Source organism: Macrobrachium nipponense, chromosome 39 (genome assembly GCF_015104395.2).
Source record: "Macrobrachium nipponense isolate FS-2020 chromosome 39, ASM1510439v2, whole genome shotgun sequence".
Classification (NCBI taxonomy): domain Eukaryota; kingdom Metazoa; phylum Arthropoda; class Malacostraca; order Decapoda; family Palaemonidae; genus Macrobrachium; species Macrobrachium nipponense.
The window spans coordinates 55,050,819-55,078,812 of record NC_061099.1 but is presented as its reverse complement, the minus strand read 5'-3'; the positions used below and the strand labels follow the sequence as shown (position 1 = coordinate 55,078,812).

Genomic DNA, 27,994 nt, shown 5'->3' with positions numbered 1-27,994 from the left:
TCTTCCCTATCCTTGCACGAAGGCAGGGAAAGAGCCTGGAAGTTTAAAGAGACTCTGAGCTGAAATTGGGAGGATTCCCGATTTCTAGCTCTTTAAATATATCTCTTCGAACCTTCTGGGAAGTAGTTTTGAGCCCTCATCGTATTCCAAAGACTCTGTCAGCAAACGTTTAAATCTTATCTTCTTTTGTAGATAACAACGTAAATACATTGCCTGGACAACGAATCCTTTATCTGAAAGCGTTGATCCAGGAATAAAAGGTTATAGTTCTTTTGCCAAACATACCATGCTGGCAGGAACCCATTGCCGAGTCTTTCTAGAATTTGATTCCAGATTCCAAGCCCAAAATCTCACTCGTCCTTTTGGTCGATTAGTACCAAGAGAGACATTGATGAGGAGCAGTTCCATCTTGTCAGAACACGGAATCTGAGGCTCAAATAGGATCCCATTGTAACTATAAGATCTCCAAGTCTTGTCATATAGAGGTATTGTGTAAGATCCCGAAGATCTTAATGCTCTGCTATCTCCAATTCCCTTTATAGAGACAGAGTATAGTCTTTTACTGCGTTCTTTGATAGCAGATATATACAAAGGTAATTCTTCCCTCTGAAAGGGAAGAAAAAACCGCTATGTGGTTCACAGATGTATCGGAAGAGACAGTTTCCTCATTCCCTCAAGCACGATCTGCAGTAATTATATATCTTATCCATGACTACTGTCATTTACCTTGAAACATCCTCTCATTCATGTCCACTTCTGGTCAGTCTGCACGCAGACAGACTCAGAGTGGAGAGGTTGTTAAGGTCCATTTAAAATAGATGTTGAAAGAATATTCAGACTGTCTTGGAAAAGACTTCCAAAACCTGCTGTGAGAAGAACGTGACCTCTGAGAATCCAACCTCACTAAGTCTAAAATGAGGCATAACATATATCCTCTCTTCCTTTGACGCCCTTTGTCTTACACTCTGTAAAGATTTATCTTTAGGGGGAAAAAGACTAAATTTTATTCCCCTTTCTATAACATAAAGATGGCGTATATTGCTACCTCTCTCTTATATTCTTTCTTCCTGTCCTCGTGCCTGGGCAACGAGAGAATGGAAAAATTCTATCATCGTTATTCTGAAAAACAAATTATTATTATCCTATTATCCTACTAACTGATCCAGGATCGAGGAGAATCATTCAAGATTCCTATCCTAGGACATCAGGCCGTAATGTACGGTTCAGATACTTGAAAGAGCCTCTCACCCAATACTGAGAGCTCCTACGAGTCTTTTCCAGTACCAAAACATTACAAGGTCTTCCTTGTTATATGTTTACATGGGAGTAGGATAATATACCATCCTGTTAATAACAATGAAAGAGGAGCTGCATGGTTCACGGGACTAGCCGAAACGTGCAATAAAAAAAAAAGTGTTGCCAAGGTCTTTCTAAAACCTGCACCCAGATTAACTTATGAGTCCGATATATTTTCTATCCCTTGTCTCATAAGGTTGAGGAAAGCGAGAGACCTCTAAAGATATCAGTTCTCTTCACCATGTAAAGGTCTATAAAGCAGAAGAACCCACTTATCCTGACACGTACTACGTTCGCCTGTGCGATATCTAGAATAATTGTCAGTAGAGGGTTGATCTGGCAAAAAGAGTTTCTCCCAAAACAACTCCTCTTGCCAGGAAAGAAGTCGCTCACGCGACCACTATGTTACCTGACATGAGAAGTCTGTTCTTGTTAGAGACTTCCGCAATTTCAGTTAATCCTGACAAGGGCCACGGCCGCCTGTGCGACAACTTGTGTCACTGTCAGGAAAAAACTGATCTTGTGTCAGTTCTCAAAGAGGAAACTCTTGGAAAGTCTATCTCCAAATACTGAGAAATTGGAGATCCTGATATCTTGCGCCTGGCTGGCGCTTCGCGCCTGGCTTACGCCTCGCGCCTGGCTGGCGCTCGCGCCTGGTTGGCGCCTATCGCCTGGTTAAAGCCTGGCGCTCGCGCCTGGCTGACGCCTCGCGCCTGGTTGGCGCCTATCGCCTGGTTAAAGCCTGGCTGGAGCCTTTATGGCCTATTACTCGCAACCTTGGTCAGGAAATCTCGATATCAAAATAAGAAGAGGTGCTGTAAGAATCCTATAATTCTACAGTACTTCCATAGTTGGATGTTTCTTCTCAATTTTCCTCTAATACGAGTATATCGGAAGGGGAATTATTCTTTCCTCTGTTAATTCTTCCGTATCCCCCCCCCTCTTTTTCCTGAACGAGAAGGACCACTCCAGTGCGAGGGACTGAGTAACTTCCCAGCTCTATGTAGGAAAGCATAATTTGCTCTAAGGTATGTCTATTAACTAATTATTTCTAGTTAGAGCCAGGCGTCTGGCTGGCGCTTATGATTCCTTATGGCATGGTTTGAGGAAAAGGAAGCACTCTACAGGAAGACTGTTCGTCTTCTTCTTGCTAAGAGATCTATGAAGAAGACTTCTCGCAGGTTCTCACAACTCTTTGCAATAAATGTTAGACCTACCTAAACAGTTATTATCGTCGATCGAGGTTCTCACGGACTCGCAAATTCTTGTATTGCTTTTATTTAATAACTCGCTCAAACGAGAAATATTTTGGATGGTGCTCTAGGCTTATTTGGCACCAATGCTGGCGCAATTGCGCCAGGGTGGCGCAACCTGCGCCAGGCCGGCGCAACCCGCGCCAGGGTGGCGCATCTGCGCCAGGCTGGCGCCTCCTACTAATTATCTTTATGTTATGTGCCAGAACATCTGTCTTTATGGTACCCGACATCCTTTCATATGTTAATTCCGTTCTTATTATGAAAAACTTTTATATACGTAGTATAATCCATTCAGGGAAACCATTTCCCACTAAAAGAATGTTTCCCATCCGACTCATACAACTTCTGCGCAATATCCGATTCTAAATACGGTTGTGTCCTTTTTCGAAAGACTTAACCATACCGTAGTCTTGAAGTGAATCTCTATTACATCTCTCTTCTCACTAAGTATGTATTCTAATAAGCCATGCTTTCGTAAGTATGAGTGCATTAAATAATATCATGTTCTGCTGCATTAGAATCCTTTAATCATGTTACCTACGGTAAACAGCATTGAAAGGTCGTAATATCCTTCTTATTGAAAGATTCCTAACAAAAGGCAGACACTATATTATTTATGATAGCTTCAGTATTCCCTCAATCCGAGGCTAAGACCACGATTGTAGGGAAGAGATACGGTTAGTTATCCCATTCCGCAGGAGAGAGAGCTGTAAACGACCTCTCACGACTGAGAACAAGATGGTACTGCGACTGCGTTGGTTGGTCTTCAAAGCGAAAGCCGTCTGGCCTTCCCTTTCCATAGTTGCCAGTTACTCCATTAAATAAAGGAATCTTATAAATTATTATCGAACTTCAGGAAGTTTTTATATAAGCATAATTAAGCTAACGAGACTTCGACAAGTCTAGAAACTAAATAGGTGTCGTCTAAACAATTCTTTTAAACCTATTCCTTCCTAGGAAAGTCCTAGAAGGGTACTGGTAATCCATGGAAACCTCTTCTAACACGAAGAAAAAAGTTCTATCCTACTCTCAATCCACCAATAAAGATATGCTTCTCCGATCACTTCTCGAAGACACGATAGCATCATATAACTCATACTCTAGCTTAATAGAATCCTCTATAATACTGTTACATTAAGGTAAACCGTATTAATTTAGGAAATTTTGTAAGGATTTCACTTGACCATTATAGCGTAAATTTCGGTATGTGTCTATGCCTTGCCATACCGTAGTCCTAAGGCGATTTGTCCTAAGCATGGTAGGAGCTAGAAGCTTAAAAGTCATACATATATGCTTTATCACTCAACGAGATCCATATAATTCATTCGATTGACAAACAATCTAAATCGTTCTCATCATAATAGATTTATATCTAAAAATGCACCGATGGGGAATCTTATGTTGAAATAACAATTTCATACCCCCATTGGATAGCGCTCTCGTCTAGTTGCGAAAAAAAAAAAAAAATGTTCGAACAATGACTTTATCACAAATGTTATCGAATGATCTCTAATATTAGAAGGCGCTAAATCGTCGCCTGATTCCGAAAGGTGGATCGATTAATGTCATTCTAATTTTGAATAATTCTACCAGAAGGCATTATACGAGGATCTTCGCCAATTTCATTCATTTGAAGTTCTTCTATCCATCGAGGAACCGTACGCATAAAAAGGGAGAAACACTGTTTTAGGATGCCTTTCCAATGGCTATCCCTGGCAGTCTGGGACGCTCTACAGAACTTGCCGAGGGGACGCCTGACCGGTGGGGATTCTCTGAAACCTCCTTACGGTTTTCGACATTCCTTCTCCTCTGGGCTTGTGAGCTTGGAAGAGGTCTAGACCTGAGAGCGAGACAGAGCCGATCAGACGCACCCTCCATTGTAATGGGGGAACACTATATTCACTTCTTACGTTCTACGAGTTCGCATTCGAACTATATCCAAAGTCTACAATTTGCAAATATGATATTGTAGATTCTGCGGAGTAAGAAGGTGATGAGGATGCAACAACTACTAGTACTGTTACTACTATAATTGCTCGTTAACACAAGAGCTAATAAAGCTTCTAAAGGATAGTTACTTTTCTGACTTCCCCAACTAGGAAGAAAGATATACATTTCCTCAATCAAACTCTAACACTTATTTGTATTAATGAATAGATATAAGTAATTCCCTTTCATGAAAGTATACGTAATTCACTTTCGTGAAAGTGGACGAGTGGCTACCAAAAACTTCGGTAGTTACAAGTCACTAATCTTCTAAATTTTCGAAGTTAATTTTATCAAAAAAATTCTAAAAGTTAACAAAAGCGTATGCCGAACCAAAGATCCATTACTTCCCTGTAAAAGTTAGCCCAGACGATCGATGGCGATGAAACACGAAAATCCATCAGGAGGAACTGCAAACGTTGTTTACATTCCAGCGACAGAAAAATTATGAATTAGAAAACGGGTATGGTTCCTATTCCCGCCACCCAGCGGCGGGGGGGTAGATCACCTGACCTACCTGCCGCGTGTGCCGCGAAATTCGAATTTCTGTCGGACGACGGAGTAATAGCTATGTATATATCTGACAGGTAAGTTGAATGTATAAAACTGGATTTTGATCAACCCACAGAAGTACTCTTGCTATTTAGGGAGAGAAAATGAGAGAGAAAGTGAGCCTCCTTGCTTACATATAGTTTATGTTAGACCTGTGGTCTGTCTATAAAGGCTACGGTTGAGAAGCACTAAAGCCCTAAGCAAAAAGTTCTCAGCTCTCTGACATGAAGTGAAGATTCCGTTCTTCTGGAGACGACGTCCCTGAAACTACCGTTCCCCAAATGGTCTCCTCAACCTAGATCCAAGGCGTTGAGAAGAAGTCTAAGTCTGGGCTCATAGAATGAAGGAACTTTTCTCTATGCTTGGCCACCTAACACTGTAGGACTAACTTTACTCTGGGGCTATAGGGGAAAAAAATGGCAAATTTTCTAAGACAATTTGTATTGTTCATAGTGCCTAACTGGATCCGGTTAAACAATCGGAGATTGAAAAGCAAGGAATCTGCAAGATCTGGCAATGCATGCATATATCGGATGAAAACTGGTCAAAGACTGCGCACCCACGCTATCACGTTTAGCCTTTTTCTTAACCGCCTGGGTGAGCGACACGGTTGTTTACTCTCAGCCAACCCAGTTGATTTCCCCGTTTTCGCTCTTTTGCTTGTCTGTATGTGTGTGCTTGTGTTATTTTATTATGGCTTCCTCTGCGTCTTCTTGGCCACGCCAACGTATGTGCCTGGGGACTCTAGGTTTCCAATGTTCTTGTTTCCTGGCTTCTTCGGTTATGGTCCCCCATTCCAGTTGTTCTCGTGTTCAAAACCTGGGATCACTTTTCCTTCAGAGGGAATTGAAGAAGGCAGTTATCCAACTTTTCCTTCAGAGGGAATTGAAGAAGGCAGTTATCCAAGTAAAGACTGACGTTCCAGAAAATAAAGTAAAATGCAAGAGGAGCGGGGAGTCCAGAGAATGCTTGCGTCATAGAGAGGCTGAAGCACAGATCCTCAAACTGCAGGACCCTGTCCCATAAATGACAAACCTGAAATATTCCAAGAGTCCAGCAAAGACATGGAAGAATGTTTCCTGCATATCCGAGGTTTCACCCAATTGCCCTGGGGAATGGATGACAGGACTGTCTGGTTTGTCTCCATCTTGAACTTCATCTTTTCTAGACAACTGATTCAACTTCTTTTTGGGCTTAGGTCTTTTAATACCCTGGTCCCATAACATAAAATTTTGGTAAGAAAACCTATGAATAGGATTGATAAGTTAATAACAACACCACAGGAAGAAGATAGAAAGTGCAATTACTTTTTGTTATGAATATAGTCATCTCTCAATTAATGTGAGGGTTATGTTCCTGGAGAGCTCGTGTTAATTAAAAACATGTTATTTAAACATATATTTCCTATATGAAAAAACAGGAATAAGGGGGGTTACCTTCCTGGACTTGGGGAACTCTGTGCTTTTTTGCTAAGTACAACCAAATTGAATAATAGCAATATTCGTTTGGTGTATTTCAACCATCGTATGATAATATACAATAACCGTAGCTTTGCTATAAATGACGTTATGTAGATCAGGACTGATATATTTTTCTTAACTTTATTTGCTATAGATCAAAGATGAGCAAGGAAATATGCTGTCAAATTATACCAAGTTGTAGCTGAAGCTATGAAAACTGGAAGTTTCAAGCATTGTTGAGCCAACTACCCAATAAGGAGTTAAGTTATTAGAAAAAAGCTAATACATCAATGTCCTGCTAAATTGTCTATGCTCTTACAGGGTCTAGGAGCTTTAGAATTAATTGTATATGAGAAAAAATTATGGCCAATGAAGCACATGGGTCCCTGAATAAGCAAAATCTACATACCTAACTTGACTTCAGCGTTATCAGTGAGGAGGACATTCTGGCCTTTGATATCTCTGTGGATGACTTTACTGGAGTGCAGATGGGCCAAGCCTCGTAAAATTTCTCTAGAAATGTAGGCTATCCATTCTTCTTTTAGACTTTGTCCTTTGGTGGCTGGAAAGTAATAAAACAATTGTAAGATAAACATCCACATACATACAAAGCTAAAATTAGTTACACCGTAAAATTATATAAAAATTATGTAACCTGTAATGTAGCAAAATTCTACCTGGTTGCTGTGAAATGTTAAGAATCATTAATAATTCTAGGTCATAAGCAAGAGACCCACAACCAAAATGGTTTACTGAGAGAGAGAGAGAGAGAGAGAGAGAGAGAGAGAGAGAGAGAGAGAGAGACTAGAAACCCCCCAGTAATACTAAAACCATGTTATATCTGTTAATAGTCATGAAAGCGATTGCTTGAACAAGCCTTTTCAATCAACATAAATATTTTGAAGCCAGCTCAACACCAAAACTAAGTTACCTAATACAGATTGCAGTTACACCAATTTAAAAATGAATTATCAGTTTAGAAACCATGAGAAAATCAACCTATTACACAATAAATGACAAAAATTTGAAAGCAAACCACACAAAAAAAAACAACAAAACAGTATACATTAAATCAGTAACCAAATGATAAAAATTAATACTTTCAAGAGTATCATCTACTACTGGTACAATCCTAAGAAATTATCTATTCAACAAACAGTTGAGCACTATAAAATTACATTTATAAATTTTGTTTTTATGATGAAATTGTTTTGTAAATTAATGTTCAAAATAGGCAAATAATTATGATTTTAATGATTACATATTGATTATCATGTTAATGCATAAGTTGTACATTTAGTTTCAAAAAGCAAAATTGATACTTAGTTGTTGTTCTTCTTTCCCACTGTTATCCCTACACTAAGGGGTTGGTTGCCTGATGTGCCTTTCCTTACAACATCAGCATGGTTTATTATTTGGCAAAGGGGTTTTTATGACCTCATGACCTTGCTGTCATCAACCACAGTTACTGTGGTGGACCTCGCCTTTGACTAATAAGTCCACCTGCAAGGCAGCAATTTCCACAATGATTAGCAGTGGGCCTAGCCTTTAAAGTACGACTGCAAGGCAGCAGTTTCCAGTTATTGGCAGTGGCCCTAGGCTTTTACTAAAAAGGTAAGACTGCAAGGCAGCAGCTGTCCTCTTATTCACCTTTTACAACACGCAGGACCTACTGTGGTAACATTCTTATACCCCTACCACAGGGTAGTAAAATTGATACTTAGTTTGCTTGCTTGCATTAATCCATTACTTCTAAGTAACAAGACTAATGCGAGTCCACCGTATAATGATTTTAGCATTACAGTAATATACAACGACCCATCAACCTTCAATTTTTACCTGTCTGCCCTACCTATTTAAAGACTTCAATCTTTATGCTGATAACTCAAGAAGTAAAGCAATTTTTTAGTATATGATACTTAGTCCTTTGTACCATGTTTTCTGTTACAGTCCCATGATCTTGGCCTTTTTTTATATGTAATTTTAGGTTTTATCCTTTTTATGTATTTTTGTATTTGGAATGTTGACAGTAACCAAATAATAGGTGTTATGTATTTGGGAATGGTGATAACTTCAGCTAGTATGGGTGTCAATTTATAAATTTTTTTATTACACTGAAATACTTGTCTTGAAATATTTTCATGTCTACTAATTATGAGAATTTTATTAACCATGGGATACACTATCAACTAAAGGTGAGAGGTTTAATAACTATTTCCAGCCTAACAGTGTGCTTGATGTTGCCTCAAACCCCTTTAATAACAATGTTGAAACGTGACCTATTTGCCTTTGTTCATTTGTTGTTTTGTTTCAAAAACAAACTCATTAATTGATCCAGCCAGTGCTCTGGCTACTTGAACATAGATGGAAAAAACAATGATGCTGTAACCTGGATCCCAAAGTTCTCTTAATTAAGAGATGTAGGACTACTTTTAAATTGCCTTTCATATTTAGCTGTCATGTACCATCATTATGTTTTCATTAACATTTACATTTTGTCACATTGTATGGCAACCAATAGAATTGACTGCTTAAATTAACCTGGAACAGAAACTTGTTTACTATAATAATGTACTGTACCTGTACACAAAACACTGAAAGAACTTTTATGTACAATATATCAGTAGTACCTTATTTATGCATATGAATATTTTGAATTACCTAATTTTGCATATGAATATTTTGAATTACCTAATTTATGCCCATGAATATCTTGAATTACCTTATTCATGCATATGAATAAGATATATGCATAAATACCTTATTTATGCATATATCTTGAATCATCATAAAGAATGGAATAATTCCCCTATGGTAATATTTTGTAACATTACTGTACAAACTGTATTTTTTAAATTAATATTAAATAAGTATTCAATGAATATTTCATTCACTCAAAATAAAAGTCCTAGTCCTCATAAAACTATAATTATGATGCTGACAACAGTCAGAAACTACAATCTTAAAACTTGAAACTAAATGTTTTTTATTCTATACCAATGAAATGGTATATTTTTACACATCTTGTTATTGTATTTTTCTAGCAGTTCTGTACTTACTGTAGTCATTTTTAATAACAGTAGTATACTAAAGTATATGTTAATGAGATATGACTGCTCCTTAGCTGAATTATTTTCTCCTTGTTAATGGAATTTTTTTCTTTGTAAACCTCTAATCTGTATTCCAAATTGTACCCTGATTTAGCAAACAAAACTCATAAAAGAACTGAGTGGTAGATGGTCCTTTTCTATTCTTTCCATGGTCCCTACACTTCTCCATTGCACGCATTTTTGTGATTTTATATGAATCATTAATGAATACAAAAACACATGAATCATAAAGTATTACTGATAGATTTAATTAGCCTTCAATCCCAATGAAATAAGACCAAGATATTGATACAAAACTAAATATTGCATGCCACCTACATTTGACAAGATCTGTGACAGAGCCAGCACCACAGTACTCCATAACGAGCCACAGTTGATCATCTTTCCCAGGAGGGGACTTCTTGATGAAGGCACCATAATAAGTGGCAATGTTCCGATGATGGGAAAACTGCAAAGAAAGAACATGTTGAAATCCACAAAGTAAACATTGTAATAAACCATACAGTACATAACTGCAAACTATTTTTCTTTAAAAAATAACACAGCGCTGTTTTGTACTTCATATGAATGCAGTTCACAAAAAAAACTGCTTATTGTATAGTACAGTAGTTTCATCCTTCAACACATTAACTGCCTTATGAACCATCAGTGGCACATTGTAAGCAAGACAAATGCTACATGTACCACTGATAGTAGAATTTTGAATTTTTGTGATCTTTTTAATTTCCATTTTCACAAGTATGTAAAATGGTTTGAAATACCATAAAATGCATGCAAATCAAAGTTTAATACTTTAATTTTATTAAAGTGTGAAAATAATATGACTAATTTTTTTAATCAATTTGTATTTTTCATAGCTAACAAACCTGAGATCTTAACAATAGGATATCTTCTAGCATTAGCTGGAAACCAGTAAAATCAATCAAAGATTGTAAAAACAAGAATAACTGTGGATCTAGCAACTCATGCACATTCGTGGCGGATGTTTGGTTGTCGACCAAGCTCCCAAGCTGGTTGGTTTGTGCCCATGTTTCTTTTATTTCAGTGTGTTTGTGTGTGTGTTTCTGCATTATGGATTCTATCACATCTCCACAGCCTCATCAACACATGTGGCCGGGCATTCAGGAAGAATAATTGTCTTATTCATGATAATGTGACCATGTAAAAAGTAAGCAAAAAACACAATATTTCAAAAAGGTTTTAAATTTCAACTTTGTATGGCTGAAAATCATGAGTATAACAATATGCCCCATTTTAGACATATCCTAGTAACATTAGAACTCATCTGAATGATTCTTCCAAAGTATGAAGGGCATAAATGTGGCTTGCTTTCACATTGACCACATAATGTCTTTACTCTCTTTGCTTTACGAGCTGCAATTTTGCTTTTTTCAATTTTACTAAGTATCTCATGACATCCTCTGCATCTTTTCCTCACTTGTCCACATTACCCTTCCAACTCAATTAAAACATGAACTGATCTCCCACCACAACGAATTTGTATCTTTTCCTTGGCTCCTTTAAAGTTATGCTTTAGTTTGCGCTACCTAATAATACTGTGTGTAGTCTCATATTACTATAGTATTATAAAATACATACAAAGGGATCAATGTTTTGGTTTGGAAAAATCAGCTGAGAGCAGAGTAAGATTATTTTGCCATATTCAACTCTAGAAACTCTATATGGGACAGGGTTACTTTTTGTTATATTAAGTGTTTTTAAGTTGAAATAAGACTTAAATGCGTCTTCCTGTGAACTAGATTAAGTTATATTTTTTGTTAATAGATGGTGTTGGGACGGGAGCATGCTCTTTTTTGTAAAAAGCTAACAGATTCCATTTGCTATTTTCATATTTCATAATAATACGAGATTTACGTATTTATCTTTTATCAGTGTGAAAATAACCGTAAAATGTGTTCTTTCATGGCCAGTATTTTTTATCAAATACAGTGGTGCCTCGAGATACGAAATTAATCCTTTCAAGACGGTTGCAGCACTTTCTCAATTTTCCGTAGCAATAATCCAGCATCCGATTCTTCCAATCGACAGGAACCGTCTGATTAAAGCTATACCGACTGCTAAGTGTACGAAACGCATCATCTACTTCCACTTTTGTGATGTCGATGTGTTTCTGAAGTATGATGCGTTGAAACTCGTCGAAAGGTCGCATCATACTTCAGAAACACATCGACATCCACAAAAGTGGAAGTAGATGATGCGTTTCGTTACACTTAGAAGGCAAGACGGTTATGGCTTTAATCAGATGGTTCCTGTCGATTGGAAGAATCGGATGTTGGATTATTGCAACGGAAAATTGAGAAAGTGCTGCAACTGTCTTGAAAGGAAGCTTCAAGTCAAGCTGAAGAATCTTATTGCTGAAAGCGACTGGACTAAGCATGCCAACGTGGACTTCATGATTAATTTATAAGACAAACCAGTGGATAGTGCTGCGACAGCGGCTTTGGGATATGGGTTAAGCTTTGGTGTATTTAATGGTAACCTGGACTGTGTCGACATCTCAAAAACCTTTTGTTATTTAGAAAAATTTAATCAAAACCTATGCCCTGATGATATCAATATTTGTAAAGGTATTGTGTATGGTGCTATGTGTAAGCCTTCTCCCCCTAATGTACCCGTGAGATTTCTCCAGGCTTTTAAGAAAATTAAAGACGACGATACGGTGAAAGTGACTAAAGCAGATAAATCTAATGCAGTGGTAATAATGAATAAAAGTGACTATATAAGTAAAATAATGACATTGCTAAATGATACTGATACTTATACTAAAACTGAGGTCTACTGACCCTACACAGACAGTGAACTCCCATTTTAATAAACAAATTAAATACATTTTGAAGGGCTTGGACAATTTAATTAAACAGTTTACACTGCAATGCACCTCCCTACCTTATATGTAAGGTTTAGTAAACACATAAAATCAATAACCCTATCAGACCAATCATTAGTTCAGTGGGCTCAGTTACGTATAATTTACCTAAATGGCTTGTAAAAATTCTTAATCCTTTGGTAGGAAACATTTCTAACACGAATGTTAAAAACAACGTTGATTTTATAAACAAATTGTATAGTTTAAATTTGAATTTTGATTTTAATATGGTTAGTTTTGATGTCTTTATTTACAAAAGTGCCTGTAGATGACTTACTTGAATATTTGGAGGAGGAATTAGAACGTCATGACATTCCCTTAAGTGTGGCAAACCTCATTAGTCTCATAAGGTTATGTATCAAAGATAGTACAAATTTTGTTTTTTAATGGGGGAATTTTTTGCTACAAAAGGTTTGGCCATGGCTATGGGTAATCCCTTATCTCCTGTCCTTAGCAATATTTACATGGAATTTTTTTAGACAAAACTCTTACCAAGAATTTTGCCCCAAAAGTTATTTGGTTTAGATAGTGGATGATATCTCTGTATTTGGCCAGTTCACAAAAATCTCCAGGAATTCCTTAATAATCTCAATAATTTCGTCCCTTCTATAAAATTTACCGTAGAGGAAGAAAGAAATTGTAATTTGAATTTTCTTGATGTAACTGTCCATAGAAATGATAGAAATTTCACCTTTTCAGTCTTTCGAAAATCAACTAACATTGCCTCTTTTGTTCATTACTACTCCAATCACCATCATAATGTTAAATTCTGTTTTTTTCTGGGATGTTTCTAAGGGCTTTACGTCTCTGTAGCCCGCAGTTTATTGACGCTGAAATTAAAACTATTTATGATATTGCAATGAAACTTAAATACCCAAGGACTTTTGTAGATGTGGCATGGAAAAGAGCTAGAAAAACATTTTATTCAACTAATGACAAACTTGAATTTAGTAAGAATAACATTCTAAAATTACCCTATGATGAAAGGTTTTTAGATATTCCTAGAATTTTAAAGCTTTTTAACATAAATGTTGTTTTCAGTAATATTAATGTCAAGAGTTTAATAATCAAAAATTCTCCTAAAGATCTTCCAGGCTGTATATATGAAATTCCTTGCAAAAAGTGTGATAAAGTCTATTACGGACAAACCGGTAAATCTCTTTCACAACGTCTCAAACAGCATCAGTATTCTGTGAGAACTGGGAAAATATCGAATGCATTATTCGTACATATGAGAGATTTAGACCATCCTTTTAACTGGAGTCAAGCAAGAGCCTTAATCCCATGTAATGACACAGTTAAAAGGTATATCATTGAATCTTGTTTCATCAAGTCAAATAATAGAAATGTTCTAAATTTAAGTCTTGGTTTATTTAAACTTGATGCTTTCATAATGAAAAAAGTTGTAGATAAATATAAGCAACAAAATTAATATATTCAGTTTTTACATGTTTTGGACTGTAAAGAAACTTTGTAATTTCGGTTAGGGTCAATCTGTTTAGGTTTGTGACCATGTGATATCCGATAATCCTGGATTATCTCTTTTAATTTTTACCCTTTTGACAATTAACCATCTGATATTCTTGATCTTGTGTTGTACCCGAGACCTTTCTCTCCAATTGTACCTCATTAACTCCTTGACAATGTCTGAGTAAAGACGAAAGCGCTTGGATTTCTGAATATCATTTTTCCTGTGGAATTCGCTAATTTAGAAGTCACTGGCATCTACTGTGATTTTTTAAGCAGATATATATTATATATTAAATATATATTATTATTATATATATCTATATATATATATATATATATATAGATATAGATATAGATATAATAGATATATTATATAATTCCGAGGTAGAGCGAATTAGATACACAGGATATTTGTAGCTTGATATATATGTGTGTGTGTGTGTGTGTGTGTGTGTGTGTGTGTGTGTGTGTGTGTGTAATCCACACATCCTACACCCCATGTGATTTAGCACAAAACAATTATAGGTATTTAGTACCCTGAATGTATATGGCAGCCCTTAAGTGCAAAACTGAGTTAAAATTACTACTCATAAAATGCTTTGAGAAAAATACTGGTACCAGAAAATAGGACAATAAGTAATTTATCTTCATAACTATAAAGCATCCACATACCTTTTTCAGGACATTAATTTCCAGTTTAATTTCTTCTTCTTCATCCTGAAAGGAAAACAAATACACTATATTACTGAATTATTGTGCACATGGAAACAAAGTGCTGATACATTCTCTTTTTCTTTAAACATTTATTTATAATTTGGGAACTTTATAGGCATTCAACTGCTTTAAGTTTGTAAAATAATCATGTGCTGTCTTACATATAATTCACAACTGGAACACTGAAGGAAAACATGAATCTAATTTGTCTGGATATGAGACATAAAATGAGATAATGAATCTTTAGTTGATCCTAAATCTGTACAATAGGGTATGCTACATGCTTCTAGCAGGGGGCGTAAAGAATTCCCTTAATTAAATTACCTGTACATCAATACAGAAAGACTCTGAGGGATAGAGCATGGAGAGGTAAACGTGCTCAGAAAAAGGAGAGCACCATAATGAGCAAAATACATGTGGAGAGAAATATGAATTTATAAGTTAATTACATGCAGAGAAATATGAATTTTTAAGTTATTTACATCCAGAGAAATATGAATTTATAAGTTATTTACTAGTGGTTATTTGGTGCCATGATCAGGAAGGAATGATGATAAAAATTATCCTAAGAAAGGTGATGTAACTATACATAAGGAGGCAAGAAAAAATATCAAAGAGACAAGTGCCAAATTAAAGGGAATACTAGTGCAAACTAGTACTACATGGGCATCTTGGACAAGAATTGGTTTTGACAATGTAAAGAAAGGACATGACTTGAGATAGAATTCATGTCAGAGACAAGAATTACATAAGAAACCGAGACAAACAGTATTTGGTAACAAATCAAGTCCTTTAACGTATATTATAGTAATAGAGGAATCTAAAAGCAGCGCAAGAAGCAAGGCTATTGTGTGCTGCTATATGCAATACAACCAACTTGAAGTTATATTAGTAGTTACAGAAATGCATAAAAAAGGAAGGCTGCATCAGGCAGGAAAGGACTGAAAATCAATACGTATAATCATCATAGCCTACTTGATTTTTTTGTTATATATTTTCCCATAATAGGGTTATTTGATGTAAAATGAGTTGTTCTCTCAAACCTCAGCTGACCAATGGTTCTTTTCACTGGAATTCCCATCAGGTCTGGGTCTTCATTTATTTCCTTTTCCCATGACTTTCTGTTCATTCCTCCTATTTCATCATCCCGCTGCTTCCATACCAATAATTTTTCTGGCCAACCACTCCTCATCCTTTCTCACCAATGGCGAAAACAAAAGGGTTGATTTATGTGTCTGAGTAACTTCAGTGGTAAAGGAGCACCAAAGTTCTCTCTTTTTTAAAACCCCCCATGGAAACAAAAGAGCCTCAAGCTCAAGAGAGCCATCCCTAACTGCCTTGTCTGTGCAGGACACGACCCCAGTCCCGTCTGAGGCAATGTCTCCCGCTACATCCTCGAAATCTTCTCTTCCTATCCTTCCTAACTTTTTTCATCCCAATCATTACATTAGGCACAAGATTTTTCTTACTACACTTCTGTCCACTATACTTACTGCAAACTGTATGTGAATGATAGCAAGATTTGGTCAATCTGGTCTTACAACCTTCGCTGCAATAGCAAAGGCCACAGGAACTAGAGTCAGACATAACCTGATCCTCCATGCTAATAAGCTAATCAAAACTTAAAGGCTACTCAAATGAAAGCAATAATGCTTTACCAAAGTCAAGTAAAGACAACCAAATAGCTAAAAGCTGCTGCAATGGTGCCAATATATGACAAACCACTGCAAACACAATTTGAACTAAGCTGGTTGCTTCCCTGAGTGCTCCGATAGCGGGCGGAGCCTGTCACCTAAGCTAAACATTTTATTTGCTAACATATTTTAAAAAGGCTGCAGCACAAGTTAGTAACCTTAGCTATGTAATTACTTGGTTAATCATTTATATGAAAATGATATTGTAATGATACAATAAAGTTTGTTCATACTTACCTGGCAGATATATATATAGCTGTATTTTTCTGAAGTCCGACAGAAATTAAAAAACTTACCACACGTAGTGGGAGTCAGGTGGTTAGTACCCATTCCCGCCGCTGGGAGGCGGGTATCAGGAACCATTCCCATTTTCTTTTCATAATTTTATTTCCACTGTCTCCTGAGGGGAGGTGGGTGGGTACTTGATTATATATATCTGCCAGGTAAGTATGAACAAACTTTATTGTATCATTACAATATCATTTTGTTCATGAAACTTACCTGTCAGATATATATGTATATAGCTGAATCCCACCTTTGGTGGTGGGAAGACAGAATAGAATTTTAGGAAACATATACATGCAGATAATTGATATCTTGGTTCCTTGCCTGCTAGCATAGCTGGCTTCGTGGTTACTGCCACATAAGTCTTGCTTGTGCTACTAGAGTTGCCAGCGAGGTAGAGACCTATAAGCTGGTGCACGTCAAGATGATCTGTCACGGGGGCGTGACCACGATGTGACTAGACCATTGACCATACCATGAGGGCAACAAAGTAAAAAACCACCTGGCCTAGTCTACCAAAGGTATCCCACTAAACTAGACTAAAGGAGGGAGATCCGCCTCAGGCGGTCGGACCCCAACCAAAAAACACACAAAATTAAAAGCTCACCTAACCACTAAAGGATAGGATGAGTGCTACCTCCTGCCCCCAAAACAGTGTCTGCAGCAACGTATGGTCCAAGCGACGAGCAATGTTCGTATGTTTGCTTTTCACCTTCCCGCAGGTAGTTGTGAAGCGAACACCGAGTTGCTCCGCCAATAGGTGGCACTCAAAATGTCACTGAGTGCCATATTTCTGTGAAAGGCTATCGAGGTCGAAATAGCCCTCACCTCGTTGGCATTCACTTTAAAAAGCTTCATGTCACTATCACTGCATGTGGAATGAGCTTCCTTAATGGTGTCTCTCAAGAAGAAAGAAAGCGCGTTCTTCGACATGGGAAGATCAGGCTTATTGACAGAGCACCACAAGTTGCCAGAAGGTCCTCTACAGTCCTTCGTCTTGTCTAAATAGAATTTGAGAGCCCTGACAGGGCACAGGACTCTCTCTGGCTCACGACCCACGATATCTGCCAAACCCTTGATTTCAAATGTCTTGGGCCAAGGGTTGGAAGGGTTTTCGTTCTTTGCCAAGAACGTAGGGCTTAAAGAACAAACTGCATCGAAGTTCTTAAAACCCAACATGCTTGCTTATAGTCTGGATCTCACTAACTCTCTTCGCCCGTCGCCAGAGCAGTTAGAAAAAAGTGTTTTTCCTTGTAAGGTTTCTAAGCGAAGCTAAGTTGAGTGGTTCAAATTGGCTGGACATCAGAACTTAAGAACAATGTCTAAGTTCCAAGAAGGAACTCTTGGTTGAGATACCTTCGAAGTCTCGAAAGATTCAAGAGATCATGAAGGTCTCTGTTATTGGCTAAATCCAGCCCTCTATGCCTAAAGACTACAGAAAGCACACTCCTGTAGCCCTTTATCGTAGGCACCGCTAAGTGAACTTCATTCCTCAAGTAGAGAAGGAAGTCTGCGATCTGGCTCACAGAGGTAGAGGTGGAGGAAATGCCTTTCTTTCTGCACCAGCTCCTAAAAACAGCCCACTTGGATTGGTATACGGCAATAGAGGTCTCCTTGCCGTTGCGATTGCTTTAGCCACAGGTCTTGAAAAACCCCTCGCTCTGGCCAACTTCTGGATAGTCTGAACGCAGTCAGACATCAGAGCGGGGAGGTTTTTGTGATACCTCTCGACGTGGGGCTGTTTGAGTGATCTATCCTTGGAGGCAGAGTCCTCGGAAAGTCTACTAGGAAAGACATGACCTCTGTGAACCAGTCGGTCGCTGGCCAGAAGGGGGCGATGAGAGGTCATCCCCTCGCTCCCTCTGATGCCGCAAATTTCTCATTACCTCCCCTAGGATCTTGAACGGGGGAAAGGCGTATACGTCTAGTCCCGTCCAGTCCCATAGAAGAGCGTCTACAGCCACTGCTCCTGGGGTCTAGAAAACTGGTGAACAGTACAGCGGAAGTCTCGTTGTCCTGGAAGTTGCGAAGATGTCTACGAGCGGACATCCCCATAACTTCCACAACCTCTGGCATACTTCCTGATGAAGGGTCCACTCCGTCGGCAGCAGTTGACCTTGCCGACTGAGGAGATCTGCACAGACGTTTTCTACCCCTGATACGAATCTCGTCAGGATAGAGACGTCGTGTGCCTTCGCCCACAACAGGATTACTTTGCAAGGAAGAACAGGGATTGAGAGTGGGTTCCTCCCTGTTTCTTGAGGTATGCCAGAGCTGTGGTGTTGTCCGAGTTGATCTGCACCACCTTGCCGGAGACTTCGTCCTGAAAGAACTGGAGCGCAAGATGAACTGCTGCCAGCTCCTTGAGGTTTTTGTGCCAGGACACCTGTTCTCCTCTCCAGGTGCCTGACACTTCCTCCCCCCCCTAGTGTTGCTCCCCACCCCGCGGAAGACGCGTCGGAGAACAACACTAGGTCGGGGCTCTGAAGCTTGAGGGAAAGACCTCTGCGAGCTTCAAAGGGTCGGTCCACCATCTTAGGTGGTTCTTCACCTCTTCCGATAACACCAGAATTGATTCCAAGTCGTTCTGGTGCTTCCAATTGTTTGCCAGGAAGAATTGAAGAGGTCTGAGGTGCAACCTCCCTAGGGAAACAAACTTCTCCAGCAAGGAAATGGTCCCCAGCAGACTCATCAATTCCCTCACTGAGCATGATTCTTTCCCCAAAAAGGCTGACACTTTGCGTAGGCAATCTAGTTGTCGCCCCTGGGACGGAAAAGCCCGAAAAGCCACTGAGTCCATCTGAATCCCCAGATAGACTAAGGACTGAGAAGGGGTCAGATGTGACTTTTCGAGGTTACTAGAAGACCCAGGGACTTCGTTAAAGACAAGGTCGTGTGAAGGTCCTCCAGACACCGGTCTTTCGAGGAGGCTCGTATGAGCCAGTCGTCCAGGTAGAGAGATCCTGACTTTGGAAAGATGAAGCCACCTCGCAATGTTCCTCATCAGTAGGGTGAATACATCGGAGCAGTGCTGAGTCCAAAGCAGAGAGCCCTGAATTGAAACACTTTTCCTTTCACGACAAACCGCAGGTACTTCCTTGACTGGGGGTGGATGGGGACGAGAAAATACGTGTCCTGGAGATCTAGCGAAGCCATCCAATCCCCCGTCTTAAGGCTCCCATCACTGACTGAGGTCTCCATCTTGAACCTCTGCTTGATGACAAAGAGTTTAGGCTGCTGACATCGAGTACCGGTCGCCATTCTCCCGACTGCTTTGGCACTATGGAACAGTCGGTTGTAAAATCCGGGGGAGTTCAGGTCGGAGACCTGTTCTATGTACTGCATGTTTTATGATCATCTGATCTAGCAGATCGTAAAGCACTTGTTGCTTTTCCCCCCGATAAGAAGGTGACATATCCCTGGGTGTCGTAGACAGCAGGGGTGATTTCAGGAACGGGATCTGGTAACCTTTCTTTATGATGTCCAAGGACCATTTGTCCGCACCTCTCTCTTTACCCAGGCTTAAGCAAACAGCTGAAGCCTGGCTCCTACCTGGTGACTGAAGGGACTTCTGTCTCACTTCTTGTTCTTAGCAAGCGCAGGGGCTCTGCCTCTGGAAGTGCCTCTTCCTTGAGGGGCTGGTCTCGAGGAAGAACCACCTCGAAAGGGCTTCGATTTCTTGAGAATCGAAACTCCCGACGACGAAGGGACCGCAGGTCTCCTGAAGATTGTGCGAGGAGATCTTGCGTGGCCTTCTCTTGGAGACTGGTAGCAATGTCTTTAAACCATAGCCTGGGGGAAGAGATGATCCGAAAAAGGAGCAAAGAGCAAATCTGCCTTTTGTGACGGAGAGACGGATTTAGCTGTGAAATTGCAAAACAGGGATCTCTTCTTCAAGAGTCCTGTGCAAAAATGAGCTGTTAGCTCCTCCGAACCATCTCTGACGGCCTTGTCCATACACGACATTACGCTGGACAGCTCCCCCAGGCTAATCGAATCGGAACTCCTAGACTTGGCATCCAGAACTCCCAGACACCAATCTAGAAAGTTAAAGACCTCTAACGTTCGAAAGAGGCCTTTAAGGTGGTGGTCCATTTCCGTAGTTGACCAGGAAACTTTCGAAGAGGACAGGTGAGACCTCCTCGAGGCATCCACAATGCTTGCGAAGTCTCCTTGAGCTGACGAGGGAAGTCTAATGCCTACGTCTTCTCCCGTCTCGTACCATATGCCTGCGTTTCCTACTGAAGTCTTGAAGGTGGAAGAGCAAATGAGGTCTTTCCCTGAGACTTCCTTCTCTCCATCCAGTCATGGACTTTACGAAGAGCCCTCTTTGTTGAAAGGGACTTCTTCATTCTGACAAACCCCGAGACTTTATTGATCTTGGAAGATGAAAGTTGAGAGGGCGGAGAGCGAGGAGCTTCAGGATGAAACGTATCTCCGAACTCCGATTGAAGAAGGCGGGTCAAGACCTGTAATCAGAAGAGACTGGAGCCAACGGTTTCTCATCAACTTCAACAGAAGCGTCGCTAACCTCTGCTTCCGACACAGGTGAAGTAGGAGGAAGCAAGGCTGAACCTGGACTTTCCGGTCTAAGTTTCCAAGAGGAGCATTGCCGTGAAGTAGAAGGCAAAGCTGACTCTTTAACTGTAACTCCGGTTGACTCTCAAAGTCCCAAAGAACTTGCATAGGATCCTCAAAAACAGGTGGGTGACGACGAGCTTCTACATCCGCGTCCACCTGAGCGTCCGCTGGCGCACACCTGGCGTCCACGGTCACGAACCTGGCTTCTACTGGCGCGGGATTGGTGTCCACTTGCGCGCTCCTGGCGTCCGCTGGCGCACGCTTGCATCCACTGGCGCGCGTATGACGTTCACTAAAGCGCGCTTAACGTCTCGCGCGCGTTCGGCTTCCACTGGTGCACTCTGGGTGTCACTGGCGCCTGCTTGGCGTCCGACCGAGCGTCAAGATCATGTTGTACTTGCACCGAAGACGTCACACAAACATCGAGCTCTCGCACTGCAGCAAGCTACGATCGCGGGTAATACCGCTTCAGTCGAAGAGCGCGAACTTCTCTTCGCGTCCTCTAGAGAGCCGCACAAACTCTAGAAGGTGACGAAAGTGGAGAGAGAGACGAGCGAGGAGAAGGAGAGGGAGACCGTCTAGACTCTCTTCACTGGTAGCCTGTCATCCTTTCTCCGAGGACGTGGTTGCGTCCCTCTCTTAGAAAGAGCATCAGCAAGTTGTTGCTGCAAAGAGCGCAGGATTTTCTCAGTAGGAGAAGACTCCCTGTCAGGAGACGGGCTGATCCTGTGAGAAGGCGAGGGGCGAGGGGACGCCTTCTTCCTTCTCCAGGAACTGCCGCAGAACGCGCTCGGGAGCGACTGGGGCGCTCGAAAAAGTCATCATCAGAGGACTCTTTACGTTTCTTCTGTGGCGGGAAGGCTGCGAACACACTCTCAGGTGAAGATCGCCGCTCGAGAGCTAAATACTGGACGTGAAGCGTCACGATCACCAACGCTCTTTTCCAGCGGGCGTGAAACAGACTGAGAGCTCCACCCCTTGTGCGGGGAGGAAGCCTCTGAAGAAGAGAAACACTCTTTGAGGAGACGTGCATGCGCACGCTCCTTGGCAGTCTAGGTAGCGTCAAAAGAAACTGCCGAAGGCACGTCAGATCGGTGGGTGTTTTCCCCGTAACCCCTCCTGCGGCTTTCGACATGCCCTCTCCCTTGAAGAAAACCTGGGAGTCCGGCAGCGGTCTAGGCCTAGAGGCGAATGGGGCCGATCTGACGTACCCTCCACAAACGAAGGAGCACTGTCACTGCACTTTGCACCTTCACTTTTGCCTTCTAAGGCGAGCACTTTAGATTCTAAATTACGAATCGACTCTAAGATTAAAGTAAGGGTATTACCCTCCACAGACACTGTTTCAGGGCCCGAAGGCAACAATACAGGGTTAGGAGTAGTGATTAAAGGAGGGTTAGAAGGAGAAAACAATAACTTCCTGACGTTTACCTGAAACTCTCCTGGAGGAAGACCTCCTTAACCTATCACGTTCAAGCTTCGAACGGATAGGTCTCATACGCTCTCCATCCAGAATCTGAAAGACACGCACATTCCTTGCAGCGACTTTCATACATACAATCATGCTCCCTGCAACTCTTACACAAAGTATGAGGTCTACTGATGCTTTCAGTAGCCTACCTCTACATTCACTCTTGGTGCAAAACCTGGCGCTAGCCGAACTAGAACCAGACATCTTATTTAAAGAGAAATCAAGCCAAAATCAATCAAATCCACAATTAACGTGTGCCTAGCCACCGATCCAAAAGTCAAGATACCAAAAAATCAAAAAGGGGTACTTATAGTAGCCAAGTTTCCTAAATTCAAGACAGAGGTGCTGAAAAATGATATTGTTATGATACAATAAAGTTTGTTTCATACTTACCTGGCAGATATATATAGCTGTATTTTCTGAAGTCCGACAGAATTTTAAAAACTTCCGACACACGCAGTGGTCGGCCAGGTGGTTAGTACCCATTCCCGCCGCTGCGGGAGGCAGGTATCAGGAACCATTCCCATTTTTCTATTCATAATTTTTATTTCCACTGTCCCTGAGGGGAGGTGGGTTGGGTACTTGATTATATTATATCTGCAGGTAAGTATGAACAAACTTTATTGTATCATAACAATATCATTTTGTTCATGAAACTTACCTGTCAGATATATATATAGCTGAATCCCACCTTTGGAGGTGGGAAGGGACAGAATAGAAGGATTTGGGAAACAAATGCATGCAGATGATTTACATCTTGGTTAACCACCTGTTAGCATAGCTGGCTTCGTGGTTACTGCCACGTAAGTCTGCTTGTGATACTAGAGTTGCCAGGGGGGCGAGGTCGAGAGAGCCTATATAGCTGGTGCACTCCAGATGATCTGTCAACAGGGCGAGACCACGACGTGACTAGACCATATTGACCATACCATGAGGGACTAAGAAGTAAAAATAAAATATAAATATATATATAAATATATATATCACCACCTGACCAACCTAGCCCAAAGTTAAGTGTGTTAACTAAGGCTTAAGAGTTAAGAAGTCGCCGTTGTCGGCGACTCAACAACTAAATTAAGAGCTCTTCCTAACCATTTTTCTACAGGATAGGATGAGTGGTACTTCTTGCCCCAAGATTGTGTCTGCAGACACGTTATGGCCCTAGCGAGCAGCAGATCTCATATGCCATCTTCACATCTCGCAGGGAGTGTGAAGTGAACACAGAGTTGCTTCGCTAAAACATGGTACTCAGGATGTTGCTGAGTGCCATGCTCTGTTGAAATGCTTCCGAGGCCGCGCCCTCACCTCGTGAGCATTCAGAATTAAAGATTTCAAATCTTTGTGCAAACACAATAAGAAGGAGCATTTTTGAAAGAACTCCTTAACACTAAAGCCAGGCTGTTCTTCGATTATGGGCAAGTCTGGTCTTTTTCGGAACACTGCAGATTGCCCGATTGACTTCGACTTTCTTGAGTTTTTATGTAGATAAAACTTGAGAGACCCGACAGGGCACAGGACTCTCTCTGCTCCTGCCACTAACTTGTGCCATCCTTATTTGCTTCCAAGCTCCTGGCCCAAGGACAAAACGGGTTACCATTCTTAGGCCACAACGGAAGGGTTATGAGAGCACACCGCCTTGTGTTCTCTAAAGCCAAAACTTGTGACGATGGCTTAAAACTCACTAACCCTCTTTGTCGTATCTAGGGTGGTTAGAAGAAGGCCTTCCTGATCACATGCAAGAAGTTAACAGGTAGGAGAGTTCGAATGCTTTGACATCAAGAACTTCAGACTACGTCTAAGTTCCATATTGAAAAGCTTCGATCTGGACATGCACAGTCAGTCCGTCTGTACTAAAGTCAGGTGACCGACCAGTGACCAGTCAGACGAATCAAGGACAGCAAGGCTGTACCCTGAAGACCATAAGGCACTATTCTTCGACTTGAAGGATGAGTGTTCTGGACTGCCTGGGCGATTCAATCTAAGCAAACCTTGGGGGTGTATCAACGCAACCAACGTCGTCAGCGAATAACCTCCTGACTCGAGCTTCTGGTGCCCCCCGGAGAAGGAGCGAGGAGCAAAAAGGCGATTCAGTCCCGAAGGAAGAATGCCTGACAGTCCAACCTGGTCTCATGTTACACGATCATCGGGGGTTGTATAAACGCAACCGACTTCGTCAACAAGAAACTCAGGGCTACTATATGTCGCCTGATCTCGCACGAGTGTCTGACTCCGAGAAAACAGGCGAGACAAAAAGTAGATGGTGAGCGAGGTTCGAGATTCCACAGAACTCAAAGATCGTGAGAAGGGCTTTGTTGTTTGACAGACGCAAATCTCTGAGCCCAAAGGCCGTCAACAACATATTTGCGTATTCTTTAATAGTTGTGACTGCCAGCTTATCCCATTCTTCAGACGGAAATGGAAGACGGTAATCTTATTCCTGTCAACATCTCGATAGCCTGAACGTAGTCAAGATCAAGAGCGGAGAGGTTATAGGTAAACCTTTTGAGTAGAGTTAGACCGACTCTCTCGGGGAAAAGTCCTTGGAAAGTGAACTAGGAAGTAGTGACCTCTGTGAATCCAGGATCCTGAAGGCCACATGGGGCGATCAGCGTCATTGTCGCTCCCTGTGACGTCATAAATCCTCTTATTACATTTCCTAAGCGAATTGAAAAAAAGGGTGAAAAGAGACTAAATATCCATCCACCCCGTTCAATATCATAGGATGGCGTTTAATGGTACGATCCCGATCGAGAATAAGGGAGCAGAGAAGAAGAAGCCTCTTCGTCCTCAACATATCGAAGAGAAGAATGAAAGGGCGTCCTAAGTCTCCACAACTCTCAACTTACTTCTAAAGAAAGATTCCACTCGGAAGTCAATAGTTGCTGCCGTCGATCGAGACGATTCGTACGGACTTTCGTAATCCGGTAACGAACCTCTAGAGGATCGTTACATTCTACGCCTGTTGTTATAATAGGCTTTCTCGTAAACCGACGGGAACGGGACCGAGAGAAGATACTTCTTAAGATATGAGAGAGCTGTGGAATATCAGAGTTGATCTGGACCACTGGTTCCCAAAAACTCGTTACGAGGACTGGAGGGACTACCGAATCGCTTTCACTTCTTTCAGATTAAGATCCAGGACATCTGAAACCCTATCCAGATGTCCGGCACCTTCTTTCTATCACCTCAGGTGATAAACGCACTGAGAGATGTTCAGAATCATTCCTAGATCTTGAATAATATTTCAGTTTCCCGTAGGAAAAAACTGTGGTCTGAATTGCAGTCTATTCGGGGAAACAAACTTCTTCAGGAAGGAAATGGTCCCCAGCAAGCTCTCCATCCCAGTTCCCTCCCCGAGTATGCTTACTTTCCCTAATAAGGCTGCGCTTTGCCTAAGCAGGAGAGCATATAAAAGTGCAATGTTGCGGTAGACTCGTAGTTCTATACCGCGGTAACGGTACGAGCACCGAAAGGATTAAGAGATAACTCTGTTGAACATAGTAAGGCAAAACGAATGCAACGTTTATTCATTCACGTAAGAAATCCCCTCAATCTTAGGCTAAAGTCCGTGATTGTAGGGCAGAGTTACAGTTAGTCAGTCAATCCCGCAGGAGAGACGTAACCGCCAGCACAGAGATACGGTTAGTCCCGCAGGAGAGGAGACGTAACCTACGGCGCATGACAGCGCCCGATCTGTTACTGGCTCGGTTGGACTGGAAGACAGACAGCGTGACAGCAGCAGCCAGCAGCTTACGAACGTCGTCTCTTAACTTTATGTCTGGGTTGCCAGCTACCTATTCTACGAAGAAATAGGTCCGTTATTTTTGAGCCGAAAGGACTCTCAAGCTGGTATATTTAAGCGAAAACAGAAAACGCTAAATATATAGATGCGTTTGTGTCGTCAGAACATTACCAATACAATCGGAAAACTCCTGGAAGGCTGCAAGGGAAGTAACGATTAAAATGTCCTTAAAAATAGACTAATAGACCTCTCGGTTGCCATCAGAAGAGGTAACTACAGCAAGCTATATGACTTGAACAATCAGAGTAAAATAACGCAAGGCAAAATATGAAATTATATCACAATAAAGTTTGTTCATACTTACCTGGCAGACATATATATCCTGAATCGGAAATACAGCTACATACATATCTGACAGGCAAGTTTCATGAACAAAACTTAAGAGAATCGAAGCAGTCAGCTCAAGCTTCTTATGTTACTGGACATAAAGCGTTCATTGACGTAGTCTACAAGTCTATTTCTTGTACGAGTCTGCGAATGACGAATGAGAGCTCTTCCGAATCTTGTCAATAAGAGCTTATTCGCTTACGCAATATCAAGTTAATGAGATGTTTGTCAATGAGAACTAACCCATTTACGGGACAAAGAGATATTTTGTCAATGAGGGGATACCACTTACTTGACAAAACGAAAGTATATTGTCAATGGGGGAAAGTCACTGATTGACAAAACGTAATCCAGGGAGTCAAGCATTAATTTTTTCGATTCCCGTCTCAAACGAGGAAGGGGCAAGAATCCTGTTAGAGACTGGGCTTACGGCAGGTAGAACGACGATGTTCAATTCGCAGCGTATTCCCGACTAGAAACTAACAAAATCTATCATCTGAAAAACCCTTTCAGATGGGCTAAAAAGCTTGCAACAAAATTATCCTGGGAAGAGGAAGAAAACTCTCCAACCAGCTTCCTCTCCCGTATCACACAACTAATGCCTGCTAAAGCTTAAATTTATTGGCAGTATGGCAAGGAAGTCCTGTCTTGCGCTTTCCTGAAGAGCATCCTTTTGATGAGTGCCTTGCAAGAATCCCACTGAACGTTGCCGAGAGTCCCTGACGTGCAGGACATCGAGCCTTACATAACCCGTAACTGCCTTATCGCAAAGTCTTGACTGCGGTAGTGGCAACTTAATTTATTGGCCGAATGGCAAAGGTTGCGGTAGAGCAAACGAGATCTTCCCTTGAGCTTTCCTTAACTCCATCCACCTATGCGAAAAGCAATATTAATTGACAGAGACCTCTTGAATTCACGAAACCCGATGTCTTGCTGGGTTTCGAAGAAGAAGTTGTCTGTTCACTTTAAACTTCCTCCGAAGCACTGCCTACTTCACGTTCTTTGCAGGTGAGGTAGAAGGTATCACCGGAGGTAGAGGTAAACATTCTTTAGGCCCATATCTGAAACAGAGCTTGAAGAGTTCAACAGAAACGTTCAGCCAG

The 27,994-nt window shown here is 41.0% G+C and overlaps 1 protein-coding gene across 1 annotated transcript in view; it reads right to left on the bottom strand.

Moving 5' to 3' along the window:
• Positions 1–27,994, bottom strand: part of LOC135210362 (serine/threonine-protein kinase mig-15-like) — a 297,907-nt gene that overhangs the window by 221,090 nt on the left and 48,823 nt on the right. Inside the window, 3 exon segments of the mRNA XM_064243259.1 lie at positions 6,960–7,112; positions 9,979–10,108; positions 14,690–14,734. Coding sequence (XP_064099329.1) covers positions 6,960–7,112; positions 9,979–10,108; positions 14,690–14,734 — 328 coding nt within the window.